This window comes from Balaenoptera borealis (assembly GCF_965194805.1).
Source record: "Balaenoptera borealis genome assembly, chromosome: 5".
In the NCBI taxonomy this organism is placed as follows: Eukaryota; Metazoa; Chordata; class Mammalia; order Artiodactyla; family Balaenopteridae; genus Balaenoptera; species Balaenoptera borealis.
The window spans coordinates 72,077,262-72,099,368 of NC_138862.1; the positions used below are offsets into that span (position 1 = coordinate 72,077,262).

The 22,107-nt window shown below is 37.6% G+C and overlaps 1 protein-coding gene across 4 annotated transcripts in view; it reads right to left on the reverse strand.

Moving 5' to 3' along the window:
- Positions 1-371: 371 nt before the first annotated feature.
- Positions 372-22,107, reverse strand: part of UBXN7 (UBX domain protein 7) — a 70,746-nt gene continuing 49,010 nt past the window's right edge. For all 4 annotated transcript variants that reach the window (XM_082393299.1, XM_082393296.1, XM_082393297.1 and 1 more), the window contains 3 exons: positions 13,887-14,280; positions 13,678-13,757; positions 372-12,001 (listed from right to left, as the gene is read on the reverse strand). In XM_082393299.1, the coding sequence (XP_082249425.1) occupies positions 11,840-12,001; positions 13,678-13,757; positions 13,887-14,280 (636 nt within the window). In that variant the 3' untranslated portion in view covers positions 372-11,839. The remainder of the gene's footprint in view (positions 12,002-13,677; positions 13,758-13,886; positions 14,281-22,107) is intronic.

The following is a 22,107-nucleotide window of genomic DNA, read 5'->3' on the forward strand; positions in this document are numbered from 1 at the left end:
CAGAAGTTGAGACACAGATGTAGAGAATGGACATATGGACACCAAGGGGGGAAAACTGTGGTGGGGTGGGGATGGTTGTGTGCTGAATTGGGCGATTGGGATTGACATGTATACACTGATGTGTATAAAATTGATGCCTAATAAGAACCTGCAATATAAAAAAACAAACAAACAAAACAACTAATACTAAACTTTCATTGGGTTATTTGTATGGAAATATGTTAATATAAATGTTTCAGACATTACATGAAATTTCTAAAAATCTTATATTTGTATTTGTATGGAAATATGTATGGAAATATGTTAATATAAATGTTGCAGACATTACATGAAATTTCTAAAAATCTTATATGTTCTGGTATAATGTTATAAGTAATAATCCTAGTTATTACTTTAAAATGTATATCTCAGAAATAACTAATTTTCTTGTCAACTGCATTATTATGAACTTTCATCAAATCTTTAACTGTGGTCATTTTTAAGTGTTTTGTCATTTACAGACAGTTCTGGGTGTACTCTGATCATTTTGCAAATATGTTCCTATAAAAGGGTTTCATCTTCAAGAAATTCATGGAAAAGACTCTGACAAGTACAGGTTTCTGGTAACTGACTGTACTGCTGAACTGAATGAATAAGCATTTTCAGAACTCTAATGAAAAACTGATGAACTCATAAAAGTGCTAACAAAAGATCAAGATGAAAAAACAAAATTAATTACATGGGACTGAGTGAACTGATGAGGATGAGTATAATTTTTGTGACTTTCTGTCTGAATTAAAAAAAAAAAAATCCCACAAGGACTCAGAGGCAAAGAATATACAAATCAATTTTCACTGCAAAGTAAAGGAGCTGTTACAGTGGAGGATTACTGGACTGAATGTCAATATTATGACATAGTATGAGTGTGTTTCATGTTTGGTAATTGCAATCATTGTTGCTTTTGTTGTGGTCATCCATGTACAATGCTTGGTGTCAGTCTATTTATCTCTTGTAAAAATAAAATACAGTGTGTGTGTGTGAAAAAAAAAATGTTGATGAGAATGTAAAGCAAATGGAACATCGCTGGTGGGAGTGTAAATTAGTAGGACCCCTTTGGTTAAATGTTTGGCAATATCATTTACCCAAATTAAATACTCACCTACACTATGACCCAGCAATTCCAATCTGAGGTATAACCCAGCAAAGGAAAATGATGGAATTTGGCTTTAACACCTTCAAGTGCCACACTTAGTTGGGGCTGGTGAGGGCAACTTTAAGTCCTTGTTCCTTAGGGTAAATTTGTGACAATTAATTCAATGATTAATTTGATGAACAAGAGCCTTCTTTTAGAAACTATATGCTTGCAATAAAGGTTTACTAAGTAAGGCCAGCTTAGGTCAAATTCTTCATTCCCCTGTGGTAAGCCCTCTATGGTCACAGAGGCCTGGTCACTGCCATGAAAGAACTAAACATTACCTTCTTACAGATATGTTAATAATATTAGAATTTGGCTCTATTAGAGACACAGCTACTAGTTATCACTTGGTTGGTGATATTTCTAGGGGAAAGTAAATGGGAGTCTAGGGTGGGCACAAATTAAGAATGGGGCCTGGGTGGGAAAACAATTTGCCTAATGCCATAAAAGGCTTCCCAAGGCCGAAAGGCTTGCGAAAACAGGATAGACAGATGTCCCATTCTGGGGGATATTGAGAGGTCTGGAGGTGGGATTTGAGCAAGGAATAGAGGAAGTTGAGAAAATGGAATTCACTGGTAGAGGGAAAGGGAAAAGATAACGACAATCAGGCCAGTGTTTCCCAAGTAAGACTGACAGACTAATCAGCTTCCTCGTGGGTGGGCTTCAACTTTGACAGCTGACCAAACAAGAGAGCACATTTTCCTCAATTGGAGAGAGAAAAAAAGGAAGATAACTGATGTTGAAAGAGCTGCCATTTATACCAGTCCACTGAAGAGGAAGTTTGGGATTTTTTCCTTTTTTCTGCATTAGTATAAAAATATTACAAACTTCAACCCACTCAAATTAGGCTTCCATCTCCAACATCCCATTGAAACTGTTCTTGGTCTCCAATGATTTCTTGTGTCTAATGAACACTTGGCCCCTAGGCAGAATTACATAGTTGGCCACTAGATGCTTTTTGAACATTCTCACTCTTGGCTCCCTTGACAACCCACTCTGGTGTTTCTTCTTGCTCACTGGCCTCACCTCCTAGACGGGGCCTCTTCATGTTGGTCATCTCCAGGCCTGGGTTCTGGGCCCTCTTCTTTTTTTTTTTTTTCTTTACAAACCCTTGTGTCGAGGGCTGACTTTCAATAGATCGCAGCGAGGGAGCGGGCCCTCTTCTTTAACTTTCTTCTGAGTGACCTCATTCTTTCTCATGGCACTGAACTCCATCTATAGCGCTGATGATTTCTCAAATCTCTAAGTCCAGTTCACCTCTCTTCCTAGCTTCAGAATCACGTGTCCAACTTGCTATACTACACCTGCACTTGGAAGTGCTGCAATTAACACATCCAAAATGATTTCTATCCCACCAAATCTGCTTGATCCCCCAGTCTTCCTGCCTCAGGAATGATACTATTACCTATCCGCTGCATGAAACTTGAGTCATTCTTGATTTCTCCTTCCCTCATTGCCCCACATCTAATCCAACAGTTAAGTCTTTAAATTTCTACCTTAAAATGCATCTCTAATCTGTATACTACTTCCCAGTTCCATTGCCATGACGCTGATCCAGGCAATTTCTGTTTTGTACCCTGATCATTGCAATAGTCTTTACTCTTGCTCGTTTGCAATCCACCCTCCACACAACAATGGCTTCTTGTTATACTCTATATGAACACTATATGAACTCCTTACCGGGCCTAATAAGGTGTTGTATGATCTGACTTTTACACATTTTATGTCACTCCCTTTGCTCACTACAAGCAAGACACATTGGCCTTCTCTCAATACCTCGGATACATAAAAAACTTTCCTGCTCCACAGCCTTTGCATTTGTTGTTCTCCTTGGAACTTTTCCTCCTACTCTTAGCATGGGCCACCTTCTTTTCATCCTTCAGGTGTCAGCCTAAATGTTAACTCCCCAACATCCTAGTTAAAGCAGAATTCTCTACTGGCTCCTTTTCCAGTTTTGTTCATAGTGTTTGAATCAAATCTGTATTTTTTCATTTGTTTACTGTCTGTCTTCCTAACTAAAAAGAAAGTTCTTTGCGGGCAGGGGCTGTGTCTGTTTTGCTCATCACGATCTCTCATAACTCCTGGTTTTTCTCCCATTAATTTAGTAATTACTTTTTTTCCTTCACTTGAGTCCTTAGTCATTCATTAGTCACTGCTGGTCTGAAAGACTAGACTCTGCTTGAACTGCCAGTATGTCAAATACAGAATCTTACTTTCCTTACAAGGCTAGCTAACCCAGTGATTTCATGAATAGTTCAACCAACATTTATAGAGCATTTATCATGAACGTTCAACATGTTAACTAAGAGCAGAGAAGAAGCTAACAAACGTTACCCTTGACAACCGGACTATGAACTAACCTTTGTCAATAAATACTACAGTGTGCTAAACATGAGAATATGAGAGCAAGCAAACCTGAATTGTATTAACAAAAGTAGTATCCAGAGTCTTACCTCACAAAAACAATAATGCAAGAAAACTAATACTGAAAAGTTTTTGATTTTATTTCCAAGATCAAATATTACAACAGGACATTTACATGTATTTATAAAAAAATGCAGCAGTTGAATTTATAGATCAGAGGTTTCCTTGAGTTTGGTCCCTCTCTCAGCACAGTGAGCTGATGTCTTCAAAAGACTTCCCTCCCTCCCCAACCCCAAATGTCCCACCGCCCCCCTCCCCAATTCAAGTTGCAGTATCAATATAAAGCAACTGGGTACAACACAGCAAGAATATTCACAATTTGGTACAGCCAAAACCAGAGGATCACCAACTGAGAGAAAGATCCTCATTTTAGAAATTATTTACCTATAGACTATGTGTATCTATAGATATATCACACCCAGTTATCTAAGATTTCCCTGGTTTTAGAGCAAGTGGAAGTTCCATTGAGTCTTAGCCAGCAGTTACAGCTCTGCTTTATCTAACGGCTTGTTTTTCTCCTCCTACAAGTTTAGATTTTCTACGGCCTCCATATGTCTTCAAATTTAAGGCTTTCCCTAGCACCTTTATCATCACTTACTAGAAATACAGGAGGGTCTATAGTGTGTCTTGAACAAAAAAATTTAGTGGATGATCCAGTTGCCCCTTTCTCACAGGTCCCAAAGCCTTCTTCCCACTCTTGAGAAGAACCGCAGAAACAAATATGTCCTAGCACCACGGGATTAAAGCCCAGAAAACTGAGAACTATACATATGTGCATTTTAGGGAGCACTTGCCAGAAACATTACAATAGAAGCACTGTCTCTGTCCATTATCTTCTTGGATTCAATAACAAAGTTACACTACAGATTAAATTTAGAGCCTGTCCTGCATTAAGAATGCAAATCTCACTAAGACCACCACTTTATCCAGAATAAGGTGAGTACACAAACATCCCAGGGAATTTCTAAACACTGTGAGAAACTGCTTGAGAACACTAAAGCAAATACCCTAAGTTGACTTCACTCAAGCCCCCAACCCACCCCCATCCCTATCCCCAAATTTCATTCCTTGGTTAAACTTCTCTGAATAAGATGCGAAGTGCGGTTTGGAAAATGACATGGAAAATGTTTAAAAAACACAGTCAGTGAAGACATGCCAGAACTGGACATCCCAAATGATTCAGAACGCATTGTTCAAACTAAACTCATACAAAGCATGCACAGAAGCCTACAAACACTCCTGAGTGTTTCCATGGAACAATCAATACCTACTTTGTTTCTTAAAGGGTTAAAAAAAAAAAAAGACACCAGATGCTTAGAAGTTGTTAACAATCAAAAGGAAAACCATTCTAGAAAGAAAGATTCTTAAGAGTGAATAAAATTGTGTCTAAAATTCATGCCAAAGCTTGGCTGGAAGCCCCTCAAAGTCTAAGTATTGTGTTAGCATCAACTGGTACTCATTTCTCTACATTTAAGACTAGAGGATTATCTCATAGCTTTACTGTCTGTTTCCCAGCAAGTTTTAAATACCCTTTCCAAACCAAAGTGACAAACCTAGGAAAGTAACAAGGCCCAAGTCCCCCAACAGGTAAGATAAACAGCCCCTACAAACTTCCTACTCATTAACTGAAAAGTGGAGGTCACATACTCCTTTCATTCTAATTAGCATGTAAAAGGGGATTTTCTGGTGGCAATGGTCACTCCACGTGAGGTTTAACTTACAGGGCAATAAATTATCAAAAAGCTACTGTTAACAGCATCTGATTATCAGTGTCAAAAACCTATTTATATTTTGAATCACACCATTTATTGATATTTTCCATTATTAAGAACACAGAAGCTTTGAGAAAAGCATACTATAAAGCCATTTTGTTGAAAACAGAAAGATATCCAACTGAGCATCAACATTCCAATGTCATTAACTGAAATATATCCTGGTGACATGTACTTAAAGTCAGTGACCTTGACAGAGGAGAAAAAAAGCACAATGGCAGGGAATGGTTCCAGATCAAGAATTTCTCCCTTATCAGATAAGATGCCCATATTGAGTCTATGAAAAAAGCAAATAGGAAAGATTTTAAGGAAGGGAGAATTCAATTCCAGGTCCGAATTTTATCTAATTATTTGAAATGTTTCCCATTTTATTTACCATGTCTAATAAATGAGTGATTCATGGTGGCCCAGTTAGATTAACAACTTCTTTTAATGGAGATAAAATTTTTCTTATGTTAAGTCCAGCTTATTCTTCCAATTTGTAAACCTAAGTGACCTTATAAGGGATATAAAATCTTAGGGCATTTTGATCTCTGTAGAGGAAATACTATTAGGCAAACAACAAAAACTTGCTGTTTGTTGCAAGAGAATTAAGTACAACAAGGCAGCTTTCCATATTTATAGATTAATACGTGATTGTTCTTAGGCAAAATACTACCATCGGTATTTGTATCTCTAATCCTACAAATAAATCTGGTTATCTTTTGAAAATACAGAAATGCTAAATTATGTTTTATTAAAGTAGTTCATATTAGATTGCTCAACTCTACTTTGAGATCATATGTCAAAGCAAGGCCTGTACCAAAAACTATCACGTTTATGAGAATGACTGAGATTCTAAGCAATACAACTGCATTCCATAGGCCAAAAAAGGGCAGAGGGGTATCATGGAGCTAGCTATTCTATATTTGGAATAAGGATTCTTAGGTAGAGAGAAAATGAGTTATAAAAATGATGTTTGCCTCAAATTCTTTCCTTGTATATTAATTTATGAAAAAATGAAAAATGTTACATATTAAAATTTAGAAATGGAATTTCTTAAACACAGCCAATTTTCATTGAAAATCAGGACATTTTCTGAGAACAGATGTTAAAAATCAAGAGAATGGAAAAGTAAAATAGAAAATTATATTAAAAGATTTTCTAATTTAAGGGTCTCATTACATCCAATAATTTAACCACGAGATCACTTCATGGGAAAACTACCAAGGTCATCATAATCTCTATTAAAAAAAGCTAGATTCTAAGCTGTCTCTCTAGCAGGATTGATACACAGGTGAATCAAAGACCAAAATAGCCATCACTGAAATACTGAATTTCTACATGTCAGGAGAAATCAATGTCAGGCTTGGTGTTCTCTGTTGGTTATTTTCAGTACTAAAGAACATTCTTACCACCATTCTAAAATGTGTACAGTGCAGTACTAAGCTGCATGGTGAGGCAGTAACTAAAATGCTAAGCAAGGCAAATCAATGAAGTTGAATATTCATAGTACACAGCTGACTTTAAGTGGTCCTATTGGAAAACTGCCATGTTCACCAGAAGGGTGGGTTCTTCTTACTCTCATTTAGTTTTACACAAGACATTACTTATTCATCAACCCCCATCCCATGATTTACTATTGAGTAGTACTACTGAATACTATTTACTCTCTCTCTTTGGCCCTAAATGAAAGAGGACCAGAGAGAGAGAGAATGACACCATGGAGATACACTCTATGGGATAAGAAATATTTTAAAGAGTCGAACTAATTGGATCTTGAAACACTTGTTTCTGTCAAAACCAAGTGTGAATTCTACAGCTTACACAAGTCAATTTCATAACAATTGCTCAGCCAGTAAAGTGCTTTGTTTAAGCACACATACAAAATAAAATTTAACTCTGGTGTCAGTGAAATATTTGGTTCTCATTACATTTTAGTCATACTCAACACTGATTAGGAACACAGCATTAAGTTTTAAAAGTAATGAATTATGTTTAAAAGATCATTACTAGATCTGTAACTATTATACTCTCCTTTTTGGAGATTACAGTCATCACAGTAGGGTAGATCAAGTTACTGGGCAAATGAAACCTGGACACAGAAAAAAAAAAGCAAGAACTGATTAACAAGTATACTTTTAATTACTCTAGGGATAATATATAAAATAAAGGTAAGAGACTAAAAGCATTAAATTTTGGAGTGGAAAGGAGTCAGAGATAATCTAATTCAGTGGTCTACAATCTGTAGGTTCCAAGAGTTTCTGCAAAAGGTCTGCAATTCCATATGCACATTTACATTTTCTCCACTTATGGAATTAATGATATTTATACTTAACCCCACAACTCCCCACCACTGCTGAATTTTAAAATTACAAGCCCTTTTACTCGAACAGACTAAGAATTACTGATCTAGTCCAATTCTCTGTTAATTAGAAGCAGAGCTGTTACCCAAGTACACTTATTGCCTACATATAGTGCCCTTTCTGCATATCATATATAATATATTGTACTATACATTTAATTTGTACCTGGGTATAGAAATTAAATCTTTCCTTCACTTTTCAGTAGCAAGTGGCTCCCTCTGGTATTTTCCTAAGTATCCAAGTGAGATCCCTGCTAGCTAAAATCTTTAATCCTGGGATCAATAATTCTTTCCTACTTGGGTACTAGTTATGCCTTACTGTTGAAACATCATGCCCTAAATCTAGTAGTTACAAAAGCTGGAACTAAAGAATACAGGTAAGTCAAAAGAAAATCTGAGCCACAGTGTTTGCCACTTTCCAGTTTTATTTTCCTAACTAAAGCCTACACTATTCTTTACTCTTTCTAAACTTCTATTGTAATTATGGTTCAGTCTCAGAAAGGTAAGCATTTACATATTCTCCTATTATCTCAAGTGTAGTGTGTCTCTCCAACTGGATAAAACAGGCAGGAACCAGATCTTGGATTTCAAGATTTTTCCAACTTTGATTAAGGACTCAAATAATTGTTAACTTACAGAATCAAGGAAGTAGAATTTTATAGGAGATTTTAAAATATACACATAGAAGTTTCAATGATCTAATACAGATGGGATATAGAAAAGATAATTGTATCTTTTCTGAGAAATGGTTAAAAATTTGATAAAATTCTTTTTTATCCTTTCCATTTTTTCTTGGCAAATAATGCCATAGTTATTTTCCTCTTACATTTTCATCACTGCATCATTTTAAAAAAGCAATCAGTAATCTGCCCCTCAAAATAATGGTGTAAATAAGAATTTATAGGCATAGCACAAATCTCACAAGCTTTAAGGAAAAAAATCAAATGATAACTTACAGAGCCAAACAATGGGAAGATAACCTTTTGAGCAAATTGATTCCTATTGCAGGAGACTACAGCATGGGAGTGAAAAGAGCATGAATGCCAATTTTGATTTTGCCACTTACTTACTAGCTGTGACATCCTGAGCCAAGTTCTCTGAACTTCAATTTTCTTCCTTATCTATAAAATGTGGAAAATATCCATTTGGTAGAGTTCTTAGGGAGATTAAAGGAGAAAATGCACATAAAGTACTTCACACATGTTAGTTACTCAAAATTAGTTCCCTGTTCTTCCCTCATTTGGCTGTTCTCTTCTCTGGTTCCTTCCTAAATCAAATTCGAAAGACTTCCTGTTACTTTTCCCTCTTTATATTTGTCTCCTGTCATTTACTCTCAAAGTCTATCTTGTTCTTTTCCTCCCTACCTTTTAAGATCTCTTTCAAGCTGTTTCCAATACCTACAAGGAATGACTATTTTTACCTATCTTACTAACTTTTTTTAATCATTTTATCTATTCAATAAAACCTCTCCTCCAAAGAGCTAAGGAATTTGCAGAAGAAATAAGACATACTACCCAAGTGGATTAAGTTCTTGAACAAAGCACAATCCACACTCTTCCTGTGGACCATCCATAATGCCTCCCCCATGGGCCTCTATGTCAAGGCCAGGATAATTACACTCCTGCCTCAAAATAAAATAAAATCCTCTAATCTTGTACTCTAAACACTCCAGTTTTATCTAAGTTGGATCAGTATCTCATGCCCTACCTCTCTGATATGCTTACTTATATCACTTTGATGTGGTCATCTCACAGTAATTGAAGTTGAAAAAGTCACTTTGGTTTCTCATAAATGGATATGCCAGGGCTGAGCTTATCAGAAAGAACTACATCCTATCATTAACAAACACGTTGTCTCAAGTTCTCTAGATATGTTTTATAAAGAGAAACTAGTAGGTAAAAGAATGAAACAGAATCCTATGGGGAAAATTCTTGACTTCATATTTTTGACAGATTTGGACTTCAGCTGTGACTTTGCCGAGTGGAGACAGGTGCCATGACAGCACCAAAGCTGAGCATAACCTTATTTCTTACCCTGTGCCTCCCTGAATTTCTAGATTTCTGACCTTGTCTACAACCAACAATTTTTTTACCCTCTAATGCACCTTTGTATATAACTCTTTTCTTCAGATAGCAAGTATATTATCCAATTTCAGAGATACAACTGAGGAATTAACATGAAAACCATGCCTCCTCACTAAATCAGAAGCTGCTAGTTAGCCTCGAGAGCCTATGAAAAAAACACCAAAGTGGTATTACTCAGTCACCAATCTAAAGAGAGAACTTTGACTCAAGGTATAAATGAAATTGTAATTATATAAATATATTTATAAATATTTATACAATTATATACTTATACATAAGCACTTACACAGATTTAGAAAAAAATGTAAGAACATTAATTCAATAGGACTCACTGAAGAATAAACAGAATTTTCCATGATTTCCTTGAGGAGATACATAACTCATTCTTTAGAGAGGGTCCCTCAAAGTCCAACCAGTAGAAACCGTATTCTCTAATTGTGTACTAGCAACAAGAAGCATGTGTTTTGTTTTTTTTTTTTAATCCCTTAGTTGCCAAGAGAGTGATCTTAAAGTCGATGGGAACCTAAAGGTCTCTGAGCAATAGCAATTTATGTTCCTCAAGCAGAAGAATCAGTCAATCTAAACCCCAATGGACAAAATACGTTCATTCTGTATTATGGTTTTATAACAAGTTAAAGTTCTGATTTTGCCACCAGAGTTACTACTACCCCTTCAGAGGACTCTAAAGCTCAAAATAAGAATTGAGCATAACGTGAAGCTGATAAGTCAAATCATATTATATAGATTCAAGATGGTCTCTTCTAAATAATACTGAAAAAAGTGTTCATCAACTACAATTTGAATGTGGCTTTTGTTGGCAGAAAACACCCACATCTGAAGATTACTGGTAATCTTCCCCACCTCCCTTACTAAATGTTGTCTTATGAATTGATTTGAAAGGTCTTCCACTTAGAGAGGTTTTCAGTTTTGATACCTTTTGCAAGAAACAGCATGAGGAATTAGGCTCATTCAGTCACCAGAGCCTTTTAGAGACTGTTCCAACCAAGGTTAAAAAATGAATCATTATTTCTAACCAAAGGAACATGGTTAGCAACTCTCAGCTGCATCTTTTCTTTTTCCCCTGGGGCATACATTAAGTATGCCTTAAAGTAATAGGACAATCAATAACCATAGTGGTTACAACTACAAGCCACTGTACTCATGATTATTGAACATCTGCCTTCCTATAGATCACTTGTGGACCCAAACAATGGAAGGGCCAAAGGAACTATTATGCTGTACTGGCAAAAACAGCAAGCACCTTCCTATCCCAGTCACCACAATATGCTCACGAAATGTCCATTCCAGGACTAGCAGGATCAAGATAGTTTATAGAGTAATAAAGAAAGCTGTCTCAGGCTAGGATATTGAAAGCCACCCCATGCTACTCACCCTAGTTTAACATTCTTTCCGTCAATAACACATATCATGGAAACAATTCTAGCTGGGAAGATGGGAATCCTTTGAAAAAAATTTTAAATATGATGAGCAATAATTATAAAGGACGCTTTTTCCATGTAAACAAAACCCTGGACACTGTTACACGGTATTTCCTACATGAATAATAAAACAAAACATGTGTTAGAGAATTTCTTCTCCCTACTAAACATGGGGCTTACAAAAAAAGGAGGCTGTTCTTATTCTGAATCTAGCCATTCCTTTACCAAAGGAGTCTGAGGAGTAACATTATCATTTGATCCCCAAAAAGTGCCGTGTAAGAGACCACTTATTGGAACATACATTTCCTGCTGCCAGTACTAGGAGGTCTTATCCTAACACTTCCATTTGGTCACCAGATTAGGTAAGAAAGAGAGAGAAAAGTCGGAAAAAGAAGAAAATGGGAGAAGAGAGAAAAAGAGAGGTGGGGTGGGGTGTGTGAGACTGATTATAGAAGAGAACAAGAAATAAAAGAGAAGGCAGGTGACTTGCTTGCCCAACTTTGGCTCTATGGTCCTATGAGCCAAAATACATACTCAGTGACATGGTATCTCACAGAAAAAGGGAAAAAAAGGGGTAAGCTGAGAGAGGTCAGGCCATGATGTTAATTTCTTTCCTGTACAAAGACAGTCTCTTGAGGACAAAGGCCTGCCTCCTGTAATGTAATATCATAGTCCAGATGAGAGAGTTTCCTTCGAGGGAAGTTGGTGAGAAGTTCAAAACGTTCATTTGGATATCCTTTAGATTGGACATGCTTCACCAAAGCCTATGAAAAATAACAGAAAGACAAAGCTGTTAGACGGAAACAAAAAGAAAGAGCATATTGAAGAATTAAAAATATAACATTCATTTTTAAATCAGATAAAAGTTTAAGTTATTCTTTAAGATAACTGAAGCTTACTCTTATGGAAGGGCCAATATAACCCTTTGGATGGGGAGATACTAAACCTGCACCCAATAATTTAGAGCCATTAAGTGATACTGAAATATACAGGGTTATTACTGTCTCTCCAATAAACAAACCCAATTTCTTCCCTGGTGGTGCAGTGGTTAAGAATCTTCCTGCCAATGCAGGGGACATGGGTTCGAGCCCTGGTCCAGGAAGATCCCACATGCCACGGAGCAACTAAACCTGTGCGCCACAACTACTGTGCTCTAGAGGCCGCGAGCCACAACTACTGAGCCCTCGTGCCACAACAACTGAAGCCGTGTGCCTAGAGCCTGTGTTCCGCAACAAGAGAATCCACCACAATGAGAAGCCCACACACCACAATGAAGAGTAGCCCCCACTTGCCACAACTAGAGAAAGCCTGTGCAGCAATGAAGACCCAAAGCAGCCAAAAATAAATAAGTAAATAAAAATAAAGTTCCCTTTAAAAAAAAAAACAAAAAACTATTGTCCTCATTTTTAAACATTTTATCAGTTTTCCTTCTTTCTGTTTATCAGGGAAGATATGTCCTTCATCCTATCTTGTCACCTGTGCACTGAATCCCTTCTTGCCATCTCAGAAACTGTGCCACCACAGAATACCACTCTTTTATGGGTATCTTCAACATCTTCTCTGCAGATACTTCCCATCAGACTTAAACATGCTCAGTCTCTCCTTCGATCATCTTTTCCCCTCTGATTACTGCTCACTCCCCACTCTAGCTTCACAACCAACCTTCTCAAAAAAGTGGTCTATACTTGTTCTATTCATTGTCTCATCTCCCATTCCTTTCCAATTACTAGACTAGGGAGACAGTCTGGGTATTAGCACCAGAGGCCAGAGCCTACTTGCATTCAAGTCACAGTCTTCAAGACTCTAATTATTTTTAGCCACAGCAAATGGCCAGGTATGAACACCTGACCCAAGGAGGATCCATTCATAGGCTAATCTAAGCAAGTCAGACTCATTCTCTTTTCTAGAAGTTGAAAAACACGGAGGGAGGGCCCATCAGCTGCAGACTCTAGAGGAAAAGGCCCTCAAAGCACCGGTATGATGGACTATGTACAAGCTGTTTTGCAAACAAAAGCCACCAGAATACAGAGAGAAGAATGGTATGAAGCAGAGAATCACAAGGGGAAAACCCAGCAGGCCCCACAAGAGAAACACACAGGAAAATAGTCTTGGTTCCTAACTATTTTGCAGTTCCAGCTACTAGGAAACCCAGGAGGCCCAGCTACAGTCTTCAAATAAGTCCACTCCCCTTTTCCAGGTAATAATTTCAGTTGGGTTTCTATTACATGCAGCCATGGAACAGAAAGGCCTTGACTACAACAGACTATGTGAGTTGCCCAAGATAATTTGGGAAGGAAATAAAGCAGTTAGAATTAAGATTCACCACAGTGAAGTTTTCAGTTAGAGGTCACACCTAACACCTCTTTCAAAGAATCATCAAGCTAATTACACCAATTAGTTTCTCTGCTTCAAGTAAATGCTTCCAATTAGATATACTTACTAGTAGTTTAGCTTGCTCTGGAAGAGTGATTTGTTCCCTTTTTCCATCTGGATACCGCAACATCAGCTGTGCTTTTGGTCCTAAAGGAAGGGTTAAAAAATATATATATAGATATAGCTGCTTAAGATAGAAGACTAATTTAAACAAATAAACAAATCCCTTCAGTAATATTCAAGTTTTAAGTAAAGGAAATCTAAAATGTAACCCACCATTTACATCAATGCCCTCCACTATTCCATCTGATTTTTCAGGTGACATCTCCAATATTTCTGAATCCATCGCTGGCAATCCTTGGTGGTTTGTGGCTGTTCCAGGCTCAGTTCTGGCAGGGGGCTCAGTCAGTGACCTTCTGTTCTCCTCTTTTCTATGCCCCAAATCTTTGTGGGGAGACTTTCTAGACTTGGCAAGATTCTCTATCTCCTCCTCCTCATCAGAGCCACAAACAGATATGAACTCCTCACTGCCAGAAAAAAGTTCAGATTCAGATTCTTCATCTGAGCGGCTATCCTGTTTTGTCTGTGTGGAATCAAAATGTGTCTCTTGCAAGGAGGCTCTGATGGCAGCTTCTAGCTGGCTGTCTTCACTTGCATCTATAAGACTCTCCTGCAAGATGCAGTCATAAAACATGGGTAGAAAGAAAAAGAAAACAGTTAAACCAAAAAATAATCAAGTCAAATAGGGCACAGGAAATGTAACAGCTTGCCATTATTATTTTCTGCTGGATGTATCTCTTCTATTAAATTTTAAGCTATTTGAGGGCAACAACTTTGTCTTACACAGCCAAGTTGGAATGGAATTTTAAAAACAAAAATAAAAACTGTCATACCATCTGGCACAATGATTGCAAGCGCAAGATTTGGTGGGAGGGGGAGGAGTCAAGAAAACAATTTATTCCTTGCCCAGAACAAGACATGAGTTAAGGTTTCAAATATAAAACCAAAACATCAGTATTTAAAACGACTAAACACAGAGAAAGATGTCTATCTTTCTTACCATTGTATACTTCAACTAGCACTGCTTTGGCGCACAGAAGGATATCAATAAATCAATAACTCAGTAATGATCATTTTGCAAAAAATCTAACGGTCAGATCTTTAACATTCAAAACAAAACACCGCAAAAAAAATATGAAAAAACAACTATATTTTCCCAAGCTTAATTTCAATGAAGGTTTTCACTGTGATCATAAAAAGCAATTTTCAATAGCTTTTGCCTTGGCAAAGTTCTAATGTCACAGGTTTCACTAAACTTATTGAGTCACAAGATATGAATTGCTTGAATGGAACTTATTTAGATCCTAACTCAAACAAACTATACAAAAAAAATTTTTTATGACAACCAAAAATTGAACACTGGATACCTTATAATATAAAGGAACTACTCTTAATTTTTTTGAGGTTAATGGTACTGTGACTGTTTTTAAAAAATAAAAAGAACCTTTATCTTTTAAAGATACATGCCAAAGTATTAATGAATGAAACAATGAATTCTGAGATTTGCTGCAAAATAATGCACAAAGGATGGGGTATAACTGAAATAAGACTGGCCACGTGTTGTTAATTACTGAAATCAGTTAATGGATACACAGAAGCTCAATAAATTCCTTGTACTTAAAAATTTTCCACCATAAAAAGTTTAGGTTGCTAACAAAAAACTAAAGGAGGCTCAATTTGGCTTTCCCTATCTGCCAATCATATAGCAAAAAACCTTTTTTAAATTTTAAAGAAACTTAAGGCTAATTTACCACCAAAGGGAAAAAAAAAATAAAGCAAGTAGATGTGCCCATGTGACCTGCAACGGCTTAGGTGAACTGTAGGTTTATAATAATGATATTGCACAATGTGTAGCTTGAGTTTTAAAGATTGCTGCCATGGTAGACACTGCTGGCTTCCTACCCAACATTTTTTCTCCTCTGAATCCTTACTTACAGAATCCTAATTATGTCTATAAATGAAATATGTCCCACTAAAAAATTCCATTTACCAGTTTCCCTTGCAGCTAAAAAAAATTGTGGAATGGAACTAAAGCAGGACTTACAGAGAAAGTATAGAACTAAATGCCTACATTAGAAAAGAAAGTCTCAAATTAATAACTAAGTTTCCATCTTAAATTAAAAAGTACCCCATATGAAAAAAATTAAATTAAATGCAAACTATGCAGAAGGAAAAAGACAGAAATCAACCAGTAACTTAGGAAACAAAAGAAAAATCAATGAAACCAAAAGCTGGGTTTTTAAAAAGTCAATAAACTTTTAAAAAGTCAATAAGCCTCTAGTCAGACTGTCAGGGGAAAAAAAGCCACAAATTACCAGTTACAGGACTGGAAGAAGGGCCATCCCTACAGATACCACAGTCATTGAAGGAATAATAAATACAATGAACAACTTTACATCTTTGACGCTTTAGGTAAAATGGACAAATCCCTGGAAAGACACAACCTACTAAAGCTAATTAAAGAAGAAATAGATACCCAAATAGTCCTATATCTATCAATGAAATTGAATTTGTAGTTTAAAACTTCCTACAAAGAAAACTCTATGCCCAGGTGGCTTCACTTGTAAATGGCATCAATTATTAAGGAAGAAATAATACCAACTCTACACAAACTCTTCCAGAAAACCAAAGAGGAAGAAATACTTCCTAGTTCATTGTGAGGCCAGCATTAACCTGATACCAAAGCCAGACAAAGATCAAGCTCTTACACGGAAAACAAAAGACAAAAAAAAAAAAAAACAACTATAAACCAATAACCCTCATAAACAGAGATACAAAAATTCTTGACAAAATTTTAGTAAATCAAACTTAACAATATATAAAAAAGCAATGCATCATAACCAAGTGGGTTTTAGCCCAGGAATGTAAGGTTGGTTTAACATTAGAAAACCAACCAATAGAATTCACTAAAAAAGAAAACCATATTATCATTTCAATAGATACAAAAAATCATATGACAAAAACCTCTCATAAAAACTCAGCAAACCAGGAGTAAAAGGAAACTTCCTCAATCTGATAAAGTATATATATAAGAAACATATAGCTAACATCAAACTTATTGGTCAAAGACTGAATAATTTCACCCCAACACCAGAAACAAGTTAAGGATGTCTAATCTCACTACTTCGATTTAACTTTGTACTGGAAAGAAAAAGAAAAAGAAATAAAAGGAATAGAGATTGTAAAGGAAGAAGTACATCAGTCTTTATTTGCTGACAACATGACCATCTATATAGAAAATTCTAAGAAATCTACAAAAAAGTTACTAGACCTAATAAGTGACTGTAGCAAGGCTGCAGGCTACAAGGTCAATATACAAAAGCTACCAAACATTGCCGAGAGAAATTCAAGGCTTAAATAAATGGAGAGATATATGTCATGTCCATGGATATGAACTCAATGCTGTTAAAATGTCAACTCTCTCCAAAATGATTCATAGAGCTAATGTAATTCCAATCAAAGTCCCAGCAGCTTTCCTTGTAGAAAGTGCCAAGCTGATTCTAAAACTTATACTGAAATGCAAAGGACCTGAAATAGCCAAAACAACTATGAAGAAGAACAAAGTTGAAGGGCTTACACCAGGCAATTTCAAGACTTATTACAAAGCTATAGTAATCATTAAGACAGTAAAATAATGACATAAAGGTAGACAAATCAATCACTGGAAAGAATAGATGCCATAAACCCACACATACATGATCAATTTCTGACAAAGGTACTAGGTTCAATGGGAAAAGGATAATCTTTACAACAAATGGTGCTGGGACAAGCATACAGGCACAGGCAAACAAACAAAAAACCCCAACTCAACCCCACCCTAATACCATATACAAAAATTAATTCAAAGTGGATCACAGACTGAAGAGCTAAAACTATAAAAAATATGGGATAAAATCTTGGGTTAGGCTAAGATTTCTCAAATAAGACACAAAAAGCACGAAGTATAAAAGAAAGTTGAGAGGAGCTTCAATATGGCAGAAGAGTAAGACGTGGAGATCACCTTCCACCCCACAAATACATAAGAAATACATCTACATGTGGAACAACTCCTACAGAACACCTACTGAACGCTGGTAGAAGACCTCAGACCTCCCAAAAGGCAAGAAACTCCCCACGTACCTTAGTAGGGCAAAAGAAAAGAAAAAAGAAAAAACAGAGACAAAAGAATAGGGACAGTACCTGCACCTCTGGGAGGGAGCTGTGAAGGAGGAAAGGTTTCCACACACTAGGAAACCCCTTTGTGTGCGGAGACTGAGGGTGGCGGAGGGGGGAAGCTTCGGAGCCATGGAGGAGAGCGCAGCAACAGCGGTGCAGAGGGCAAAGCAGAGAGGTTCCCACACAGAGGATCGGTGCCGAACAGCACTCACCAGCCCAAGAGGCTTGGCTGCTCACCCGCCGGGGTGGGCGGGGGCTGGGAGCTGAGGCTCTGGCTTCAGTCGGATCCCAGGGAGAGGACTGGGGTTGGCCGCGTGAACACAGCCTGAAGGGGGCTAGTGTGCCACGGCTAGCGAGGAGGGAGTCTGGGAAAAGGTCTGGAACTGCAAAAGAGGCAAGAGACTTTTTCTTGCCTCTGTTTCCTGGTGCATGAGGAGAGGGGATTAAGAGCACTGCTTAAAGGAGCTCGAGACGGGCGAAAGCCGCGGCTATCAGTGCAGACCCCAGAGACGGGCATGAGATGCTAAGGCTGCTGCTGTAGCCACCAAGAAGCCTGTGTGCAGGCACAGGTCACCATCCACACCTCCCCTCCCGGGAGCCTGTGCAGCCCGTCACTGCCAGGGTCCCGTGATCCAGGGACAGCTTCCCCGGGAGAATGCATGGAGCACCCGTATCAGCTGCTCCTTTAACCCCGTCCTGTCTGAGCAAAGAACAGATGCCCTCAGGCGACCTACATGCAGAGGTGGGGCCAAATCTAAAGCTGAACCCTGGGAGCTATGCGAACAAAGAAGAGAAAGGGAAATCTCTCCCAGCAGCCTCAGGAGCAGCGGTTTAAATCTCCACAGTCAACTTGATGTACCCTGCATCTCTGGAATACCTGAATAGACAAGAAATCATCCCAAATTGAGGAGATGGACTTTGTGGGCAACAATATATATATATATTTCCCCTTTTTCTCTTCTTGTGAGTATGTATGTGTATGCTTCTGTATGTGGTTTTGTCTGTATAGCTTTGCTTTTACCACTTGTCCAAGGGTTCTGTCTGGGTGTTGTTTTTTTTACTATAGTTTTCAGTGCTTGTTATCATTAGTGGATTTGTTTTTTGGTTTGGTTGTTCTTTCTTTCTTTTCTTTTCTTTTCTTCCCCTTCCTCCCTCCCTCCCTCCCTTTCTCTCTTTCTCTCTCTCTCTTTCTTTCTCCCTTTTATTCTGAGCCATGTGGATGACAGGCTCTTGGTGCTCCAGCCAGGCGTCAGGGCTGTGCCTCTGAGATGGGAGAGCCAAATTCAGGACATTGGTCCACCAGAGACCTCCCAGCCCCACGTAATACCAAATGGCGAAGATCTCCCAGAGATCTCCATCTCAACGCCAAGACCCAGCTCCACTCAACGACCAGCAAGCTACAGTGCTGGACACCCTATGCAAAACAACTAGCAAGACAGGAACACAACCCCACCCATTAGCAGAGAGGCTGCCTAAAATCATAATAAGGTCACAGACACTCCAAAACACACCAGCAGACGTGCACCTGCCCACCAGAAAGACAAGATCCAGCCTCATCCACCAGAATATAGGCACTAGTTGCCTCCACCAGGAAGGCTACACAACCCACTGAACCAACCTTAGCCACTGGGGGCAGACACCAAAAACAAGGGGAACTACGAACCTGCAGCCTGAGAAAAGGAGACCCCAAGCACAGTAAGTTAAGCAAAATGAGAAAACAAAGAAACACACAGCAGATGAAGGAGCAAGGTAAAAACTCACGAGACCTAACAAATGAAGAGGAAATAGGCATTCTACCTGAAAAAGAATTCAGAATAATGATAGTAAAGATGATCCAAACTCTTGGAAATAGAATGTAGAAAATACAACAAACATTTAACAAGGACCTAGAAGAACTAAAGAGCAAACGAACAATCACGAACAACACAAAAAATGAAATTAAAAATTCTCTAGAAGGGATCAATAGCAGAATGACTGAGGCAGAAGAACGGAGAAGTGACCTGGAAGATAAAATACTGGAAATAACTACTGCAGTGCAGAATAAAGAAAAAAGAATGAAAAGAATTGAGGGCAGTCTCAGAGACCACTGGGACAATATTAAACACACCAACATTCGAATTATAGGGGTCCCAGAAGAAGAAGAGAAAAAGAAAGGGACTGAGAAAATATCTGAAGAGATTATAGTTGAAAACATCCCTAATATGGGTAAGGAAATAATTAATCAAGTCCAGGAAGCACAGAGAGTCCCATACAGGATAAATCCAAGGAGAAACACGCCAAGACACATATTAATCAAACTATCAAAAATTAAATACAAAGAAAAAATATTAAAAGCAGCAAGGGAAAAACAACAAATAACATACAAGGGAATCCCCATAAGGTTAACAGCTGATCTTTCAGCAGAAAGTCTGCAAGCCAGAAGGGAGTGGCAGTACATATTTAAAGTGATGAAAGGGAAAAACCTACAACCAAGATTACTCTATCCAGCAAGGATCTCATTCAGATTTGATGGAGAAATTAAAACCTTTACAGACAAGCAAAAGCTAAGAGAATTCAGCACAACCAAACCAGCGCTACAACAAATGCTAAAGGAACTTCTTTAGGCAGGAAACACAAGAGAAGGAAAAGACCTACAAAAACAAACTCAAACAATTAGAAAAATGGTAATAGGAACATACATATAGATAATTTACCTTAAATGTAATGGATTAAATGCTCCAACCAAAAGACATAGACTGGCTGAATGGATACAAAAACAAGACCCGTATATATGCTGTCTACAAGAGACCCACTTCAGACCTAGGGACACATACAGACTGAAAGTGAGGGAATGGAAAAAGATATTCCATGCAAATGGAAATCAAAAGAAAGCTGGAGTAGCAATTCTCATATCAGACAAAATAGACTTTAAAACAAAGACTATTACAAGAGACAAAGAAGCACACTACATAATGATCAAGGGATCAATCCAAGAAGATATAACAACTGTAAATATTTATGCACCCAACATAGGAGCACCTCAATACATAAGGCAAATACTAACAGCCATAAAAGGGGAAATCGACAGTAACGCAATCACAGTAGGGGACTTCAACACCCCACTTTCACCAATGGACAGATCATCCAAAATGAAAATAAACAAGGAAACACAAGCTTTAAATGATACATTAAACAAGATGGACTTAATTGATATTTATAGGACATTCCATCCAAAAACAGCAGATTACACTTTCTTCTCAAGTGCACACGGAACATTCTCCAGAATAGATCACATCTTGGGTCACAAATCAAGCCACAGTAAATTTAAGAAATTGAAATCATATCAAGCATCTTTCTGACCACGACACTATGAGATTAGAAATGAATTACAGGGAAAAAAAATGTGAAAAACACAAACACATGGAGGCTAAACAATACGTTACTAAATAACCAAGAGATCACTGAAGAAATCAAAGAGAAAATCAAAACATATCTAGAGACAACTGACAATGAAAACACGATGATCCAAAACCTATGGGATGCAGCAAAAGCAGTTCTAAGAGGGAAGTTTATAGCTATACAAGCCTACCTCAAGAAACAAGAAAAATCTCAAATAAAAAATCTAACCTTACACCTAAAGGAACTAGAGAAAGAAGAACAAACAAAACCCAAAGTTAGTGGAAGGAAAGAAATCATAAAGATCAGAGCAGAAGTAAATGAAATAGAAAACAAGAAAACAATAGCAAAGATCAATAAAACTAAAAGCTGGTTCTTTGAGAAGATAAACAAAATTGATAAACCATTAGCCAGACTCATCAAGAAAAAGAGGGAGAGGACTCAAATCAATAAAATTAGAAATGAAAACGGAGAAGTTACAACAGACACCACAGAAATACAAAGCATCCTAAGAGACTACTACAAGCAACTCTATGCCAATAAAATGGGCAACGTGGAAGAAATGGACCAATTCTTAGAACGGTATAACCTTCCAAGACTGAACCAGGAAGAAATAGAAAATATGAACAGACCAATCACAAGTAATGAAATTGAAACTGTGATTAAAAATCTTCCAACAAACAAAAGTCCAGGACCAGATGGCTTCACAGGTGAATTCTATCAAACATTTAGAGAAGAGCTAACACCCATCCTTCTCAAACTGTGGAGGAAGGAACACTCCCAAACTCATTCTACGAGGCCACCATCACCCTGATACCAAAACCAGATAAAGACACTACAAAAAAAAAAGAAAATTACAGACCAATATCACTCATGAATATAGATGCAAAAATCCTCAACAAAATAC